The sequence below is a fragment of the Salvelinus sp. IW2-2015 genome, linkage group LG28, assembly GCF_002910315.2.
Source record: "Salvelinus sp. IW2-2015 linkage group LG28, ASM291031v2, whole genome shotgun sequence".
Taxonomy (NCBI): Eukaryota; Metazoa; Chordata; class Actinopteri; order Salmoniformes; family Salmonidae; genus Salvelinus; species Salvelinus sp. IW2-2015.
In genome coordinates this window covers 56,038-76,516 of record NC_036868.1, presented here as the reverse complement: position 1 = coordinate 76,516, position 20,479 = coordinate 56,038, and the positions used below count along the sequence as shown (strand labels likewise).

Sequence of the window (20,479 nt, the reverse complement as noted above, 5' to 3'; positions counted from 1 at the left end):
GTCCCGTCTCTACTCACCATAGACAGTGTCCCTCTCATATCACCATATACAGTGTCCTCTCCTATAACCATATACAGTGTCCTCTCATATCACCATATACAGTGACTCTCATATCACCATATACAGTGTCCTCTCATATCACCATATACAGTGCCCTCATATCACCATATACAGTGCCCTCTCATATCACCATATAGAATGCATTTGCCCTCTCATATCACCATATACAGTGCCTTCAGAAAGTATTCCATACCCCTTGACTTAGTCCACATTTTGTTGTGGTACACCCTGAATTCAAAATGGATGACATAAACAATTTTCTAACCCATCTACACAGAATACCCCATAATGACTAAGTGAAAACATGTTTTTAAAAATGTTTGCAAATGTATTTAAAATGAAAAACAAAAACCTAATTTACATAAGTATTCACACCCCTGAGTCTGTACTTTGTAGAAGCACCTTTGGTGGCGATTACAGCTTTGGGTATGTCAGTATTAGCTTTGCACATCTGGATTTGCAGATTTTCTCAAGCCCTGTTAAGGTAGATGGGGAGCGACGGTGAACAGCAATCTTGAAGTCTTCCCACAGATTTTCAATGGGATTCAAGTCTGGGCTTTGGCTGGGCCACTCAAGGACTTTCACATTCTTGTTCTGAAGCCATTCCAGTATTGCTTTGTCTGTATGCTTACATGCTTACCACACCGCTCGTGTCGCATGCGCTGCAAAATAAATGTACACGTACATGTTATTCAACCATTGCACCCACACTGCTCACACGCGTCAACGAGCATCTGCGTAGCCAGGRGCTGAAATAGAACTTGGTTCTATTTGTGACGCTTCATGCGTTGCATGTCCCTCCTCTCCCATCTCCTCATTGGTTTTTAGGAGCATATACCTATGTGGGTGATTGAAAGATGAACTGAGGTCTACACTCCAGTCCAGTTGGTGGTGGTAATGCACCTTATAGTTGGTTGCCAACCACCATATAAAGTCCAAAGAAGAAGAAGCCTGAAGGAGAGATTACTAGAAACGAACTCGGTTTACCCTTTATTCTGTGGATTAGTTGTCAGAGTAGAGGACCTTGTGCATTTCAGGTAAAATAACAACCCAACGTTTATATCCCAGGACAAAGATTAGCTAGCAACCAGCAAGTACGCCTAAATTTCGCATACAATGTTTGCAGCTTATCGACCTGTCGCCAAATTAATATAATGCGTCCAGAGCTAATTTTGATACTTCAACCTGCATGTTTGCTCGCATCTGGTGTGGGGGGACAAAATCAACATGCGTTGTCAGCATGTAAGGTCCATCTGGTGTGGGGGGCGACAAAATCAACATGCGTTGTCAGCATGTAAGTATCTGTGTGTGGGCGGACAAAATCAACATGCCGTTGTCAGCATGTAGTCATCTGGTGTGGGGGGGACAAAAATAACAGCGTTGTCAGCATGTTAGGTCATCTGGTGTGGGGGGGGACAAAATCAACATGCGTTGTCAGCATGTAAGTCATCTGTGGTGGGGGGGGGACAAAATCAACACGCCGTTGTCCAGCATGTAAGGTCATCTGGTGTGGGGGGGGACAAAATCAACACGCGTTGTCAGCATGTAAGGTCATCTGGGTGTGGGACAAAATCAACATGCGTTGTCAGCATGTAAGGTCATCTGGTGTGGGGGGACAAAATCAACATGCGGTGTTCAGCATGTAAGGTCACTCTTTGTGGGGGGGGACAAAATCAACATGCGTTGTCAGCATGTAAGGCATCAGCCCTATGCATTAAGGAGTTCAAGTTTTGTCTCATCAGACCAGAGGAATCTTTTCCTTACTACTCAGATTCTTTCACGTGCCTCTTTCTCAGGAGTGGCTTCCATCTGGCCACTCTACATAAAGCCAGATCGGTGAAGTGCTGTAGAGACTGTTGTCCTTCTGGCAGGTTCTCCATCTCAGCCAAGGAACTCTGTAGTTCTGTCAGAGTGTCATTGGGTTCTTGGCCATCTCCCTGACCAATGTCCTTGCCCGGTTGCTCAGTTTGGTCAACGGCCAGCACTAGGCAGGGTTGGGTAGTTGCATATTTTCTCAATGGAGTCCACTGTCCTCTGAATTAACTCTAAAATGTTTTTATACCCTTCCCCAGATATAACACAAAGGTATGTGGAAATCCCCAAAAATGTGTGATTCGTCTATTTCAGCCACAGGAAGGAATAATGGTTTGGGTTAGGCCCCTTAGTTCCAGTGAAGGGAAATCGTACGCTACAGCACACAATGACATTCTAGACAATTCTGTGCTTCCACTCTTGTGGCAACAGTTGGGTAATGCCCTTTCCTGTTTCAGTATGACAATGCCCCCGTGCACAAAGCAAGGTCCATACAGAAATGGTTTGTCAAGATGTGTAGAACTGACTGGCTTGCACAGAGCCCTGACCTCAACCCCATTGAACACCTTTGGGATGAATTGGAACGCCGACTACGAGCCAGGCCTAGTCGCCCAACATCAGTGCCTGACCTCACTAATGCCTTGTGCTGAACGGAAGCAAGTCCCCTCAGCAATGTTCCAACATCTAGTGGAAAGCCTTCCCAGAAGAGGAGACTTACTACTCCATATTAATGCCCATGATTTTGAAATGAATGTTCGACAAGCAGGTGTCCACATACTTTTGGTCATGTAGCGTATATATGCCTCAGAATTCTCTCGGAGATCTACACAGTTCCTTAGACTTCCTGGTAGTTTCACTGCCAACTGTGGGACCTTATATAGACCGGGTGTTTCTCTCTAAATCACGTCTAAACAATTGAATTGGCAACAGGTGGACTCCAATCAAGTTGTAGCAAACGTCAAGGATGATCGAAGAAAGTGGAGCTCATTATGAAGTGTCACAGCAAAGGTGTGTGAATACTTATGTAAAAGAGATTTCTGTATTTCATTTTTAACATATTAGCAAAAAATCTAAACATGTTTCACTGTCATTATGGGGTATTGTGAGTAGATGGGTAAGAAWAATTATACATTTCAGGCTGTAACACAAAATGTGTAGTAAGTCAAAAGGTGTGAATACTTTTTGAAGGCACTGTATAACCATGGGAATAACACGAATATCAAGTGCCCACCATTTAAAAAAACTAAAATATAAATAAAATCATTCAAGACAGATTTTAGCAAATTTATTTTAAAGATGATTAAAAGAATCACTGTATTTACACTTTTACAGTCAAACATCATTCATGAACAGGAAAAAAACACAAAACAAGAAGAGCTCTCATAACTTAAGACCACAGCAGTTACAAGTTCTTCATTCAGGACATGAGTGGAAGAATCAAGAKGTATTAAAACAAGGAAGGGGCATGCATTATGTTACATCCATGATCTTTGTAGGTTTACACACCATGGTGAGGAAGAGCGGCTGTGGTGGAGAGAGAGAACGTGGCACGTCACAGAGCGGCCAAGACCCAGTCTCAGCGCGCGTCTGAAATGGCACCCCCATTCCGGTCAGATTGGAGTCCAGATTGGAGTCCACCTGTTGCTACATAGGAAATAAGGGTGCCTTAAGGGTGCCAAGTCTCATGGAGGTCGACTGAAGAATTGCCCCGTAGCAAGACGTCGATCCACTTCAATGTGAAGTAGTCATTCCTGGTTTTGCAAAGAGAAAAGGCTCCTTCCTCCCTCCTTCTGTAAGTGTCTCTGCAGCTGTGATTGAGTGCGGAAGTGGTCTGAATTGCTCAGGCCATCAATCCCCATATAATAGAACAGGGTTTCTGTCGGGTGTGTGGAGCATTGTCTTGTCTTTAGTGTCACTGGCTCCAGGTAACGTTTAAAAACACAYCTCTATCCGGCAGTAGTGGTCGCTTCCTCAGTGCTACATTGACTGATTGGTCAGTGTAGTTGTAATAAGTAAGACTCAATGGCCTGTTGAGAGAGAAGAGACCGGTGAGAGACGACTTGTCAAATGTCAATCTAGACCAGGGATGGGCAACTGACGGCCTGTTTTGTAGGCCCCCAGATTAAAATGTTTTGCTCGTCAGGTGGGGGGGGGGTGCCCTCAACAAAATGTTAACTTAGGGCCCCTGAAAAGCTAGGGCCGGCTCTGACTGACATGTGTGGGTACGGATTTGGGTATACAGATCTGCAAGCTTACGGAGGCCCCTCCGGATGAGTTCAGATTTTTGTTGTGGTCCCCACCCCCATATCTAGAGCCAATGGCCTGGGATGAACGAAGACAACGGATAAATAACATGAAGGGTCGCCATGACACCATACCTTTGCCATCTCTCCTGTAGTTCCTGGGACTAAACTTAACCGGGGTCCTTCTTCCCACAATTCCTTCAGCTGCTGCTTCATGACTTGGAGGTTCCTGTAAACAGACGTAAGTCAAATTAGGCTTGTAGCAAAATCATGCAGAGCCTTCTATGTGCGCTGCCACCAAGACCGTAACTGTGCTGTCCGGAGAAAGAGGAAGTTTGGTAAATATTATATAAAATGTTAAAGAAACCAAACACCAAAATATGAAAAGATGTTAATATACCTGTCCTCTGAGCAGCTGTCCTGCAGGCTATTGCTGTTTGTGGAGAGTTCTGGCCACCATTTCTTAATGACAGACTGAATCCAGTGTAAACCCACAATCAAGTGTCTGGTAAAAGAACAGAACAAAATTATAATGTACTTATACAGCAGCAGCAACTACATGTCATTGCTGTAAATGAGAATGTGTTCTGTGTCAACTTATCTAGTCAAATAGAAAAAAATTCCACAGTTGAACTTACTCTTCATATTTACTGGCGAGGATGGTTTTGACTTGTGGCAGGAGGTCTACACAGCAGCCCAGCGATATGCACGGCACTTCATCTTGAAGGCTACAGAAGCAAAAACAAGTGACACGRGTATTAATTTGTGTCTGAAGTTCACTCATCACAGCCATACATTATCATGTTTAAATTCAACTGGGATACTCACTTTTTCGTTATAACTGGCAGGCAGTCAAGAAGCACACCTGTGTCTTCAATCCTACGGAACAGTGTATATTGGACGTGAATATGTTGATTAAACCATTAACGGTATGTGGGCAGGAAGATAGATGAGTCTGTTCCTACCTGATCAAGTATGCCACTAGTTCGCTGGCGTTTCTTCGCCATAGTGTCAGAGCTACATTTAATCGMAGCTTCCTCCCAAAAAGCACGTGTGTCATTGCGTCATGATCCTTCGATAGCTGGTCAGGAAAGATACCCACAAGGCAGGGGGGGGTGGGGGGGGGCATGACAAAACAAGTCAATACAATCCACTTCAAAAAGCTAAAAGGATCAAACAGAAAACACTTGAATTGTCTCAGAAAAGAGAATGACACTTTCTTCCCAATAAACAGGGGTCTACCGATCTATCCCAGTGTGCAAGGATTGGAGAGGTATTGGGAATATGGTGACAATTCCAACCCTCTCAGAGGGTGCCTAGAGCGCAGGGGGCAACGGTTTGACGGTGGGAATGGACAGTATGAGGTACAGAAGTGATCCGTCCCAATGATCATTGATCAATGGTGTACAAACATCAAAGGATCAAGGGGGCCAGGGTAGGGAGTGAATTGGGGAAGGCTGGTAGCATCTCACCTCAGTGAAGTAATCACTGCACTTGTTTCCCGGCCCTGCCATCTTGGAGCCTGCTTCTGCTACAGAGTTTACGGGGAAAACGCAGTTGTCATTGTAATGTATGGCCTGCYCTTCCTCTGGGCAGGTCAGTTCATTCTCCTTGTTGGCCATGTCACAGACAGCCCGACCTGCGGGGGGCGCTCTGTGGCGCACACCGGAGCTCACCACTACACTGTGACCTGACAACGAACACTTCCTCTTGTAGCACACAGACACTTGTTTCGCTTTGCCGGAGATGTGTGCACCGCGACTCACGGGAAATCTGTTGGGGAGGAAAGGAGGAGTCCAGTTTATTTTTATTTTTTTAAATAAAAAAATGTTTAAAAAAGGATATTGTCTTGATACTGGTTAGTTAGGAGACTAGACACTATGGTAGTGTTTGGAGAAGTGCTTGGGAAAAGATGGAAATGTGTTTCGATGGTTAGATTTTCCCCAGTGACTGAGCAGCTGTAACTGCAATGCTAGGAAAGGCAGCTTGTGCATTAGATCTACATAGAACTGGAAAACTCACCGGTCTTTATCTATTTCTTCCTTATTAAAAAAAAACACCTAAAACAAAAAAGGATAAGCGATACAAACGTACAGTTTTCTTGAAAAGAGAAATGTTTGACTAAGGTCAGTAAACACCTCTTGGTTCATATTCATAACAGAATCACTGTATGATCCCGATTCTCCACACTGTGCATTTACACGATCGGCGGCAGATTTTAACAAATGGTGAAAACTCTTTCTAGACAATGCTTACAACAATTTAATGCTTTTATTTCAATGACAGGGATTGTGCAAGTGCACAGTATGGGGGGGGGGGGGGGGAGTGGAGAACCGGGATGCAAATTGGGTACCAAGTTGTACACTTCCCACCTTGAAATCCACTCACCTCTTCATATTCTTGTCAGCTGCAGAGTGGTTGCTGATGTGATGGAGAAATTCATGAGGTTTGTCCTGGTTGAGCTGTTGGAATTCCCTGCTTTGCCTATCATGACTTCCAGAGGCCATAGTAAGAGACACTATTGGAGAAATACAAAACGTAGTCGACAGTGTAAAAAGGTGATGCATTCATAGTGCACAGAACATCATGCCATATTATCAAGTCAACCCCCCCCCCCCCCCCCTTAACCAAAGTTGTCTGAACTGTCACTTCACTTCCAGAAACAACCCACTCAAAAGATGAGGTACACCACAAGACTACAGTGCATTCGGAAGTATTCAGACCCCTTGATTCCCCCCCACATCGTTACGTTACAAGGCTTATTCTAAAATTGATTAAAATTGCCCCCCCCCTCAAGCTACACACAAAACCCCATAATCACAACGCAAATGTGTTTGTGTGCAAATGTATTAAAAATATAAAAAAACTGAAATATCAAATTTACATAAGTATTCAGACCCTTTACTCAGTACTTTGTTGAAGCACCTTTGGTAGTGATTACAGCATCAAGTCTTCTTGGGTATGATGCTACAAGCTTGGCACGCCTGTATTTGGGGAGTTTCTCCCCTTCTTCTCTGCAGATCCTCTCAAGCTCTGTCAGGTTGGATAAAGAGCATTGCTGCACAGCTATTTTCAGGTCTCTCCAGAGATGTTCGATCAGGTTAAAGTCCGGGCTCTGGCTGGACCACTCAAGGACATTGAGACCTGTGCCGAAGCCACTCCTGAGTTGTCTTGGCTGTGTGCTTAGGGTTGTTGTCCTGTTGGAAGGTGAACCTTCGCCCCAGTCTGAGGTCCTGAGTGCTCTGGAGGAGGTTTTCATCAAGGATCTCTGTACTTTGCTCCGTTCATCTTTCCCTCGATCCTGACTAGTCTCCCAGTCCCTGTCGCTGAAAAACATCCCCACAGCATGATACTGCCACCACCATGCTTCACCATAGGCGTGGTGCTAGGTTTCCTCCAGACGTGACGCTTGGCATTCAGGCCAAAGAGTTCCATTTTGGTTTAATCAGCGGGCTATCATATGCCTTTTACTGAGGAGCGGCTTCCGTCTGGCCACTACCATAAAAGCATGATTGGTGGAGTGCTGAAGAGATGGGAGAACCTTCCAGAAGGACAACCATCTCCACAGAGGAACTCTGGAGCACTGTCAGAATGACCATCAGGTTCTTGGTCACCTCCCTGATCAAGGCCCTTCTCCCCCGATTGCTCAGTTTGGCTGGGCAGCCAGCTCTAGGAAGAGTCTTGTTGTTTCCCAACTTCTTCCATTTATGAATGATGGAGGCCACTGTGTATTTGGGGACCCTCAACTTTGCAGAAATGTTTTGGTAACTTTCCCCAGGTGGCAACTGCTTGGCCTCCGACTGCAAGGCACTACAGAGGGTAGTGCGTACGGCCCAGTACATCACTGGGGTAAAGCTTCCTCACATCCAGGACCTCTATACCAGGTAGTGTCAGAGGAAGGCCCTAAAACGTGTCAGTCTCCAGCCACCCTAGTCATAGACTGTTCTCTCTGCTACCGCACAGCAAGCGGTACCAGAGCGCCAAGCCTCGGTCCAAGAGGCTTCTAAACAGCTTCTATCCCCAAGCCATAAGACTCCTGAACACCTAATCAAATGGCTACCCAGACTATTTGCATTGCCCCCCTTTTACACTGCTGCTACTCTGTTATTATCAATGCATAGTCACTTTAATAGCTCTACCTAAATTACCTTGACAAACCGGTGCCCCCGCACATTGACTCTGTACCGGTACCCCCTGTATATAGCCTCGCTACTATTATTTTACTGCTGCTCTTTAAATTGTTACTTTGATTTCTTATTCTTTAAAAAATATATATATATTTTTAAAGGTATTTTTTAAACTACATTGTTGGTTAGGGCTTGTAAGTAAGCATTTCACTCTAAGGTCTACCTACACCTGTTGTATTCGGTAAGTGACAAAATTAAGTTATTTGATCTGTGCCTCGACACAATCCTGTCTTGTAGCTCTACGGATAATTCCTTCGACCTCATGGCTTGGTTTTTGCTCTGACATGCACTGTCAGCTGTGGGACGCTATATAGACAGGTGTGTGCCTTTCCAAATCATGTTCAATCAATTGAATTTACCACAGGTGGACTCCAATCAAGTTGTAGAAACATCTCAAGGATGATCAATGGAAACAGGATGCACCTGAGTAGAGGTCAATCGATTARGATTTTTCAACACCGATAACGATTATTGGAGGACCAAAAAATGCTGACATGTGATTATGATTGATTGATTGATGTTTTTTTATAAGACAAGTTTAATGCTAGCTAGCAACTTACCATGGCTTACTGCATTCGCGTAACAGGCAGTCTCCTCGTGGAGTGCAATGAGAGGCAGGTGGTTAGAGCGTTGGACTAGTTAACTGTAAGGTTGCAAGATTGAATCCCCCGAGCTGACAAGGTGAAAATCTGTCGTTCTGCCCCTGAACGAGGCAGTTAACCAACCGTTCCTAGGCCGTCATTGAAAATAAGAACGTGTTCTTAACTGACTTGCTTAGTTAAATAAAGATTAAATAAAGGTGTAGTAAAAAATAAAATAAATAAATAAAAATCGGCCAAATCGGTGTCCAAAAATACCGATTTCCGATTGTTATGAAAACTTGAAATCGGCCCTAATAAAAATCGGCCATTCCGATTAATCGGTCGACCTCTAGTCTGAATACTTTCCGAATTAACTGTATGCGTCCGTCACAGCAGGCGTTGCGGTGATAATGGAAGTCTGGTGTATGCTGTGCTTGTAGGGGTTCATGACCTGGTCACAAAATCTCCTTATATTAACAAGCTGCGTTTAACTGATGACAGTGCTACTACTAGTTCATAGGACAACTATGCCTCAACAAGCTACAGGGGAACAAGTTTAAATAAAAAAATTWAATTAAAATAAAAAAATGGCGGATTTCAATACACTGTGCCTGTAACATTAAGCTAAGCTAGCATTGTCAACAAGCGCCTGCCAACAATGCACTAGTGTAGCTAGTGGTGCACGACTAGGATTTTTTGGAGTTGACTCCGTCTCCTGTGGTTGGGAGTCACACATGCACGACTCCCAACGACACGCTCCAACGGACGCGCACACCATCTCAATTTTGCAGAGTCCTACTAGGAAGACTACATTTGCATTCTAGAGGACTGACATCAGCACAGTGTTATCAACTTAAGCCTAAATAAAAAGGCCTATTTCGTTTGAATATAGAAGTTAATGTGTAGGAACTAGAATATTTCAGTGATACTTCCTGCTGTGTGCAACCTCGATGGATCCCATGGCGCTCTCCACGCTGATATTCTTTGCCCTATTTGGACAGTATTACTAGAGAACCGTATTAATAAAAAAAAATGTTTATGGATGAGAAAGAGAACTTGTCATTTCCCCAAAGTTTAGCGGGGATGCCCTGCGTCACGATCTACTGCCTAGGACAGGACTCTCCAACCCTGTTCGTGGAGAGCTGCCATGGGACTCCCAATCACGGCCAGATGTGATGCAGCCTGGATTCGAACCAGGGACTGCAATGATACCTCTTGCACTGAGATGCAGTGCCTTAGACCACTGCGCCACTAGGGATGCATTGAAGAATAGCTTAGCCATATTCATTGATAGCCTAATATATATATATATTTTTTGGTGAATTTACGAGGCGTTGTAGACAAGACATTGAGATAAACAGATTACAAGATATATATATATATAGACTATTCTGCCTGCCCGATCCTCTCTCCATCGCCTGCTCTTTCTCCTCACTATGAGAAACTCGTGTGTCTTCGGTCTGTTGCCTGTAGAATAGCTCAGCCTACTTACTCATTGATAGCCCCTACTTAAGTGAACTTACGCGAGACATTGCAGGCCAATAAATTACTTAATACTGCATTGCGAATAGCCCAACTGATGTACGGTTCTGACTGTCTGCTTGATGAACGAGATGCCTACCTATGCCTCCCTGGCTGTGTCCCTCTTCTCTTTATCCCTAGCAGCTAATGTCGCTCTTTCTTTGCTGTGAAAGATCAGTTTGTTCTCGGGAAGTAGCCTACCGCAACTAACGTTAGTTTCCGCCGCAAAAATACTCAGTCGAAGACTAGGGGAATCGAAGCTTGACAGGGCAAGGAGTTGAGATTAACGTTACTTTGGAGTAGACTCCCCTTAAGCGTAGTAGACTAACAACGAAGACAAGGCGTTGGCTATGGGCAACCATAACCTACGACTACGTAACCTACTAACAGCAAACAAACTAGAAATGTTACAAAGCAGCAAACATTGTTACATGATATCTTACCTTGCTAACTAAGTACACATTTGCTAGCATAGCTAAGTTACTAACCTTGCCAGCCCACAGAGTACGCAGCAATGTGTGATCTAATGTCAGCTAGCAGCATGCTCACTAGCTAGCTACCTTTCTAGAACAATGAGCTACGAACACACATATAAGTAAAGCAGCTATCTAACTAAGTGTAACTACGAGTCTAATGTTGAGATAGTAAAATGTCGGAATACTCATCTTTATCGGAGTGGCAATACAACGTTCTTCTAGATAGCTAACGTTCATTTGACTATGGTTAGAAAGCAGCCACGCTAATGACATGTTAATTAGACCCTATCCGACTAAACTCCGATTTAACCCTAACAATTTAACCGTAGAGTTTAGTCGGTTAATGAGACCCTTGTTAGCAAATAATAACGGGCTAATATGATGCTCCAGCCAGCTGGAAAGGTTAACTTAACGGTCTGACTAGGCGATATTTTTAATAGCTAACGTTAGTAAATTAATGAGATCCGTGACAGCGTCTATGGTGATGGGCCTAACTAGCTGGCTAGTCCAGGAAAGCATTTAACTTGGTCAGGCTAACTGAGTTGGCGAGCTCAAAACTAAGAATAAAGTGTCAAACTTTACAAGTAGCTAGCTTGACTAGCTAATATTGGAGATATTGCTTGCTATTGATAAGTTAGCTAACTTGCTAGCTAAGACTAGATAGCCTAGCAAAGGGTGGCTAGCCAGCCAGCCAGCTAGCTAACGTTGGCTAGTTTTATTTCTAGGAAACATATGGCAAGGAAAAAGGTGATTTATCTACTAATTCAGTTATTGCAATCATTATTTTACTAACCGTCACATTTTGCGAAATGTCAGGACTCTCCTCAGCAATGTAAGTCCACGTGGAAGTAGTAAGGAGATACCTGTAAAGTATAAACCTGCAACAAATGTCTGGCTAGCTTTTCAAATTGAATTCACGTTCAGAGCCATTCAAATGAATACACCGTTTGCAAGGATTATGGGATTGATATTGGCAGTGAAAATAGTGGAGTTTTTGCGGTATCTAGCGACGAAAAGTATAACTACACCTGACATTTAGTGTCTGGTCCTAGTTCTCCATCTAGTGTTAGATGTGTATTTACACATGGTGTTACGTCACAACACTAAAACAATTGTCAGTCCATTGGTAAATAACTTTCAGTTGAAAAAAAAATGGATCTACTGCAACCTACCAGAGAATGCTGCTGCTATAGCTAGCTATATTTACAGCTCTTTCTCCACCATGTGAAACGGGGACCCGGACTTCCTAACGGGCTGACCCCAGGTGAAGGTAGGTAACAACACCTCCTCAACACCGCCTCTGATCCTCAACATGGGGGCCCGACAGGGGTGCATGCTCAGCCCTCTCCTGTACTCCCTGTTCACCCATGACTGCGTGGCTAAGGAAGTCTCCAACTCAGTCACCAAGTTTGCTGACGACAGCAGTGGTAGGCCTGATTACCAACAATGACGAGACAGCCTAGAGGGAGGAGGTGAGAGCCCTGGCGGAGTGGTGCCAACATCAACAAAACGAAGGAGCTGATCGTGGACTATAGGAGACAGCAGAGAGACCACGCCCCCATCTACATCGAAAGGGCTGCAGTGGAAAGGGTCAAAAGCTTCAAGTTCCTTGCCGTGCACATCGCTGATGACCTGAAATGGTCCCTCCACACCAACAGTGGGGTGAAGAAGGTGCAACAGCTCTTCTTCAACCTCAGGAAGCTGAATACATTTATTTCGGCCCTTAAGACCCTCACAAACTTCTACAGATGCACCATCGAGAGCATTCTGTCAGGCTGTATCACCGCCTGGTACGGCAACTACATCACCCGCAACCGCATGGCTCTCCAGAGGGTGGAGTGGTCAGCCCAACCAAACATCGGTGGCACACTGCCTGCCCTCCAGGACATCTACAGCGCCCAGTGTCACAGGAAGGCCAAAAAGATCATTAAGGACCTCAGCCACCCGAGCCACGGCCTGTTCATCCTGCTACCATCTAGAAGGAAGAGACAGCACAGGTGCATCAAAGCTGGGACCAGGAGACTGATAAACAGCTTCTATCTCCAGGCCATCAGACTGTTAAACAGTCATCACTAGCCGTCCTCTGCCCGGTACCCTGTCCTGAACCTTAGTCACTGTTACTAGGCGGCTAACACCCGTTACTCAACCCTGTACCTTAGAGACTGCTGCCCAATGTACATAGATCGAGTTAATGAACACTGGTCACTTATTTATATACTGTTTTATCTACTAGTCAAGGCTCATCCTATATAACTACTACTGTACACACATGTTCTATTCATATACTGTCCATACTGTCTATACACACCATTTATACAACAGGCTTACAATTCCTCCACCATACATTATTTATTTTTTATTTAACCTTTATTTAACTAGGCAAGTCAGTTAAGAACAAATTCTTATTTACAATGGCGGCCTACCCCAGCCAAACCGTAACCCGGAAGACGCTCGGCCAATTGTGCGCCGTAAAAATACACATTTATTTATCTGTTATTGTGAATATTGAACTTCTACCCTATTTTACTTCTTGACTTCTCGCACCAGCCAAATGACTGTCTATTATAGGTCTATTATTATACGACTGCTATGCTAGGGGAATACTTACTGAATATACCTCCCATTTATGAAAAAACACAATAACAGCCATTCTGGTCTGCTGCTTGGTTAATAGAACTAAACCCACAAGTCAAATATTTATCTTTATATTAATGGCATTTTATTTGATGGAATTTGTCATATTTCAGACAGTGTGTGTGTGTGTGTGTGTGTGTCTTTGTGTGTGTTGTGTGTGTGTGTGTGTGTGGTGTGTGTGTGTGTGTGGTTGTGTGGTGTGTGTGTGTTGTGTGTGTTGTGTGTGTGTGTTGTGTCGTACTTAAAATAGTTACATCCAATTTTATATGAAAAAATTAGAAATATGTTGGATTTTAGACCCAGACAGCCACAGAAATGAGCATGCCATTTTGACAAGCCCTGAGGTTATGTATTATTCAGCTGCTGTAACCGACCCTGATAATTTCCTGGATATTGTAAGTATAAATAGAATCAAAGACGGACTCTTTGGGACACAAATGAAACAAACCCAAATGGTGGAAATTGATCTCAATCACCGTAATTTAGCTGCTGAATAAACAGTTACCATTTCATTTGGTATGTAGCTACATAAATGTTTTGATGTAATAGTTTTACAATAAACTGGCCAACTGAAACTAACGTAAGTGCAAAACGAATGGTCCTTTATCCAAGGTCATCTACCATGTGACCTTGACCTTTATGGGCACCGAATCAATATTAAACCGAAATGTTTGGGAAATTAGATTTGACTCTTGGCTTACCTTCTATAAAAACAGTGAAATAGCACATCCCAGACTCGTTTAGTTAGTAAACAGAAGCACAGAGCCTGAAGAGCTCTGTTGGCATGGCATCAGTACCTGTGAAGAGGTCCAGAATGAAATGACAGTTTCAAGGAAGTCAATGTCAACCATCTTAACAGCTGTAGACGGACCATTAGACGTCTCCTCGGTTCTCCATGGTCCAATGAAGATTCCCAAAACTCCTATAATAATGAAGAGAAGGATGAGGAATGAGAAAATACAGTTATTTGTTTTAATTTGTGACATGACCATCATGACCGTAAGTCCAGGCCTTGTTAGAACAAAACCATTACAAATCATTCAGCTACTTTTAAACAATAGTGCTCATTATACAATAAAGAAAAGGTCTTTATATAGGCCTTTATACTACTGAATTTTCATGGTGAAGTTCCATACACACAAGGAATGATATAATACATGCACATACTGTATGGGTTTATTTGCTGAGGCCTATCAGGAAGTACTGTACATTGTTCTGTAGCCATGCTGCTTATAGAAGAACATCATGCAACTTCTGGAACTTAAAAAGAGTCATGTCTTTGTGCCACGCTACAAAGTATCAATGTTTTTTGTGTGTGACAATCCGTCATTTAACAGTTCAAGGAAAGAACTGCGGAATGGGAGGGAGGGAAAAAACCAAACGCAATGTTCCTTTTGCTCAAACAAACTATTCTCCCCTCTCTTTCGCTAAACATCTTTTATATAGAAAATAACTCTAAAATACATACAGCTTGTGAAATAACTGATTTTCTCAGACAAATGCCACCACCCACAGTGTCAAGTCCAGTCCAGTCTGTAAGAGGGTTAAGAGATTTCCATTTACACGCACAAGGATTTCTAGGACAATATTTAATCTACATAAAACAGCTTGTTATAGGGACTTCAGTCTCCATTTTGGAAACAGGTCGAGTTCATTAGTAGGAAATCCAGTCTGAGGTAGTTTTAGTGAAATTCTCTGAGGTTATTCAAGACTAAGACTGTTTGAGCAGGAAGTGCTTATGGATAAGGAGAAAAATGCATGTTTGCTGTGTAAAACAGACATACAAATATCTGTCTCTGCTGTGTGAAGCAGACTCACATCTCTCTGCTGTGTGAAGCAGACTCACATCTCTCTGCTGTGTGAAACAGACTCACATCTCTCTGCTGTGTGAGGCAGACTCACATCTCTCTGCTGTGTGAAGCAGACGCACATATCTCTGCTGTGTGAAGCAGACTCACATCTCTCTGGCCTCGTGTATGTGAAGCAGACCACATCTCTCTGCTGTGTGAAGCAGACTCACATCTCTCTGCTGTGTGAGGCAAGACTCACATCTCTCTGCTGTGTGAAGCAGACTCACATCTCTCTGCTGTGTGAAGCAGACGCCACATCTCTCTGCTGTGTGAAAGCAGACTCACATCTCTCTGCTGTGTGGAAGCAGACTCACATCTCTCTGCTGTGTGAAGCAGACTCACATATCTCTGCGTGTGTGAAGCAGACTCACATCTCTCTGCTGTGTGAAGCAGACTCACATCTCTCTGCTGTGTAAGGCAGACTCACATCCTTCTGTTGTGTGAAGCAGATTCACATCTCTCTGCTGTGTGAGGCAGACTCACATATCTCTGCTGTGTGAGGCAGACTCACATCTCTCTGCTGTGTGAGGCAGACTCACATCTCTCTGCTGTGTGAGGCAGACTCACATATCTCTGCTGTGTGAAGCAGACTCACATCTATGCTGTGGGAAGCAGACTCACATCTCTCTGCTGTGTGAAGCAGACTCACAATCTCTTTTCTGTGTGAAGCAGACTCACATCTCTCTGCTGTGTGAGGCAGACTCACATCTCTCTGCTGTGTGAAGCAGACTCACATCTCTCTGCTGTGTGAGGCAGACTCACATATCTCTGCTGTGTGAGGCAGACTCACATCTCTCTGCTGTGTGAAGCAGACTCACATCTCTCTGCTGTGTGAAGCAGACTCACATCTCTCTGCTGTGTGAAGCAGACTCACATCTCTCTGCTGTGTGAGGCAGACACATCTCTCTGCTGTGTGAGGCTGACACATCTCTCTGCTGTGTGAGGCAGACACATCTCTCTGCTGTGTGAGGCAGACACATCTCTCTGCTGTGTGAAGCAGACTCACATCTCTCTGCTGTGTGAGGCTGACACATCTCTCTGCTGTTGTGAGGCAGACACATCTCTCTGCTGTGTGAGGCTGACACATCTCTCTGCTGTGTGAGGCTGACACATCTCTCTGCTGTGTGAGGCTGACACATCTCTCTGCTGTGTGAGGCAGACCATCTCTCTGCTGTGTGAGGCAGACACATCTCTCTGCTGTGGAAGCAGACTCACATCTCTCTGCTGTGTGAGGCTGACACATCTCTCTGCTGTGTGAGGCAGACACATCTCTCTGCTGTGAGGCAGACACATCTCTCTGCTGTGTGAGGCTGACACATCTCTCTGCTGTGTGAGGCTGACACATCTCTCTGCTGTGTGAGGCTGACACATCTCTCTGCTGTGTGAGGCAGACACACTCTCTCTGCTGTGTGAGGCAGACTCACATCTCTCTGCTGTGTGAGGCAGACTCACATTCTCTCTGCTGTGTGAGACAGACTCACATCTCTCTGCTGTGTGAAGCAGACTCACATCTCTCTGCTGTGTGAGGCAGACTCACATCTCTCTGCTGTGTGAAGCAGACGCACATCTCTCTGCTGTGTGAGGGCAGACTCACATATCTCTGCTGTGTGAACAGACGCACATCTCTCTGCTGCTGTTGAGGCAGACACATCTCACTGCTGTGTGAGGCAGACGCACATCTCTCTGCTGTGTGAGGCAGACTCACATCTCTCTGCTGTGTGAAGCAAACGCACATATCTCTGCTGTGTGAGGCAGACACATCTCACTGCTGTGTGAGGCAGACTCACATCTCTCTGCTGTGTGAAGCAGACACATCTCTCTGCTGTGTGAGGCTGACACATATCTCTGCTGTGTGCGGCAGCCATTCACGGAGTCATGGATGTTTTTCTGCAAAAGGAAGAACACAATAAATTCAGTAAAGGTTATAAATCAAATCTAATTTTATTTGTCACATGTGCCGGATACAACAGATGTAGACCTTACCGTGAAATGATAGGCCTGCATTGGGCCCTATGTCCTTTCTATGTTCCATCTAACAGCTGATAGGCCTGCATTGGCCCTATGTCCTGTCTATGTTCCATCTAACAACTGATAGGCCTGCATTGAGCCATATGTCCTGTCTATGTTCCATCTAACAGCTGATAGGCCTGCATTGGGCCCTATGTCCTTTCTATGTTCCATCTAACAGCTGATAGGCCTGCATTGGGCCCTATGTCCTTTCTATGTTCCATCTAACAGCTGATAGGCCTGCATTGAGCCATATGCCTGTCTATGTTCCATCTAACAGCTGATAGGCCTGCATTGAGCCATATGTCCTGCTATATGTTCCATCTAACAGCTGATAGGCCTGCATTGGGCCATATGTCCTTTCTATGTTCCATCTAACAGCTGATAGGCCTGCATTGAGCCATATGTCCTGTCTATGTTCCATCTAACAGCTGATAGGCCTGCATTGGGCCATATGTCCTGTCTATGTTCCATCTAACAGCTGATAGGCCTGCCATTGGCCCTATGTCCTTTCTATGTTCCATCTAACAGCTGATAGGCCTGCATTGGGCCCTATGTCCTGTCTATGTTCCATCTAACAGCTGATAGGCCTTGCATTGGGCCCTATGTCCTGTCTATGTTCCATCTAACAGCTGATAGGCCTGCATTGGGCCCTATGTCCTTTCTATGTTCCATCTAACAGCTGATAGGCCTGCATTGGGCCCTATGTCCTGTCTATGTTCCATCTAACAGCTGATAGGCCTGCATTGAGCCATATGTCCTGTCTATGTCCATCTAACAGCTGATAGGCCTGCATTGGGCCCTATGTCCTTTCTATGTTCCATCTAACAGCTGATAGGCCTGCATTGGGCCCTATGTCCTTTCTATGTTCCATCTAACAGCTGATAGGCCTGCATTGAGCCATATGTCCTGCTATGTTCCATCTAACAGCTGATAGGCCTGCATTGGGCCATATGTCCTTTCTATGTTTCCATCAACAGCTGATAGCCTGCATTGAGCCATATGTCCTGTCTATGTTCCATCTAACAGCTGATAGGCCTGCATTGGGCCATATTCCGTCTATAGTTCCATCTAAAGCTGATAGGCCTGCATTGAGGCCATATGTCCTGTCTATGTTCCATCTAACAGCTGATAGGCCTGCATTGAGCCATATGTCCCTGTCTATGTTCCATCTAACAGCTGATAGGCCAGCATTGAGCCATATGTCCTGTCTATGTTCCTGTTTGCAGTATTTTCTCCCTATCACTACAGGTGATTTGGCTTTAATTTTAATTGGCCAGGGTCACAGGAAGTCAAAATAGAAGCCTGCCCTAGACTATTCACAAGACACCAATCTGAACATCTAACGTCAGTTAATCAGTCAGGAACTGAGTGTGAAAGCGGAAACAATTTAACGTGTGTCATTATCCCTGCATTTGATAAACTGCTCACCTAAATTTGAATGCCTTCTTTTTATCAAGGAGTCCGTTGGACACCGAGTACGGTGGATCATCTCTGCCGCTCTAATCTTTCTTTTCATGCCCACCCCAACCCCCCCCTGCCCTAAACCCTTCCCCCCAGTTTTTTGTCCCCCCTCTACACTCCCAACCCCCCCTCCCAAACCCTCTGCCCCCCATGTCCCCCCTTCACACTCCCAACCCCCCCTCCCAAACCCGTTCTGCCCCCCATGCCCCCTTCTACACTCCCAACCCCCCCTCCCAAGACCCTTTCTGCCCCCATGTCCCCCCTTCTACACCCCAACCCCCCCTCCCAAACCTTACTACACTCCCAACCCCCCTTAAGCGTTACAGCTCCTTTTTCACAAGTCGCCTAGAGATCACGACGGGGAGCGAGGAAAACAGTAGCCCTTTTGCTCTGATGGCTGAAATGTCCAGCCATCAGAGCTTAATATCTGTTATTGTGTTTATATTACGTAGGAACTTTTTTCCTCAGCTCCTCTCACATCACACAGCGTCTCTCTGTTCTTAGAAGCTGAGAGCTGTGTGATGTTCTGCCATGTTGGTGGAAGAGTTATGTGTCGGCACAGTGGTTTCTGGCCACAGAATCCAGACCAATCAGAGGCATGGTTTGCGACCCAAATGGAACACTATTCCCTATATAGTGCACTACTTTTGATGGGCCCTGGTCAAATGTAGTGCACTATAAAGGGAATAGGGTGCCATTTGGGATATAACCATGGCTGATCAGACACAGGAGGCTGAGATGCTAGCATTCCTCTCACATGATGCACTAACGGACAGACATCCAGAGTGGAGATGGCCAAAAAGGGAGTTGTCTAATGGGAGTCTTACTCGGTTGGTTGTCCTTAGTAGTAGTGTTTGGGTGTTTTGACCATGCCTCGTGGTTCTAGGGGGAAAGGTTCAATGCCATTCAAAATTATCCCACAGCAGAATGATTTGTTGTTGGTTGGTTAGCATTAATTTGTATGCTATTTCTCAGAGTCCTTTCCATCTCTCTTTTTCTCATTCCTGTCAGGCTGTTATACCACTGGGCTGCGTTCAGAAGTACACAATCTTCAGATAGAAATACAATAACTAAAACAGGTTTTCTCCTTTCTTACTTGTAGAATGTTGCCTATCGACAATAGGTTGGTCTCTGATCTGCTCATGAGAAACACCTGGCTGTGGGGATGTGTTTAATCTGAGTCAAGTGACCTGCGCCAGTGGTGGCTTTGACGGCTGCTTTGTCCACACTGTTTAGATTAGAGACCAAACACAGATCACAGTCTGACATGATACACCATGACTGTAACCCATCACTCCATCTCCTGTACAACACACTGGGCTCTCCAATCTCCATGCCACAGGCAAGCAATGGCTGTGGGAAACAGAGGGAAACTGGCAGAGAGAACCTGTTTGTGTGTGTGTGTGTGTGTGTGTGTGTGTGTGTGTGTGTGTGTGTGTGTGGTGTGTGTGTGTGTGTGTGTGTGTGTGTGTGTGTGTGTGTGTGTGTGTGTGTGTGTGTGTGTGTGTGTGTGTGTTGTGTGTGTGTGGGTGTGTGTGTGGTGTGTGTGTGTGTGTGGGGTGACGTGTTTAGTATTCTTTGTGGGACCAGAAGTCCTACAGAATAGTAAACGACAAAAAGTTGACCAGCTGGGGACTTTGTTAG

The 20,479-nt window shown here is 44.8% G+C and overlaps 1 protein-coding gene across 1 annotated transcript; it reads right to left on the bottom strand.

Annotated features, from left to right (window-relative positions):
• Positions 1-3,226: 3,226 nt before the first annotated feature.
• Positions 3,227-11,856, bottom strand: LOC111954503 (KATNB1-like protein 1). Its single transcript, XM_070435787.1, is given in 10 exon segments — positions 3,227-3,899; positions 4,251-4,344; positions 4,516-4,620; positions 4,754-4,843; positions 4,944-4,994; positions 5,081-5,196; positions 5,588-5,888; positions 6,138-6,175; positions 6,500-6,633; positions 11,674-11,856. Coding segments are annotated over 9 exon segments (951 nt in total). The 5' UTR covers positions 6,623-6,633; positions 11,674-11,856; the 3' UTR covers positions 3,227-3,866.
• Between the last annotated feature and the right edge of the window lie 8,623 nt (positions 11,857-20,479).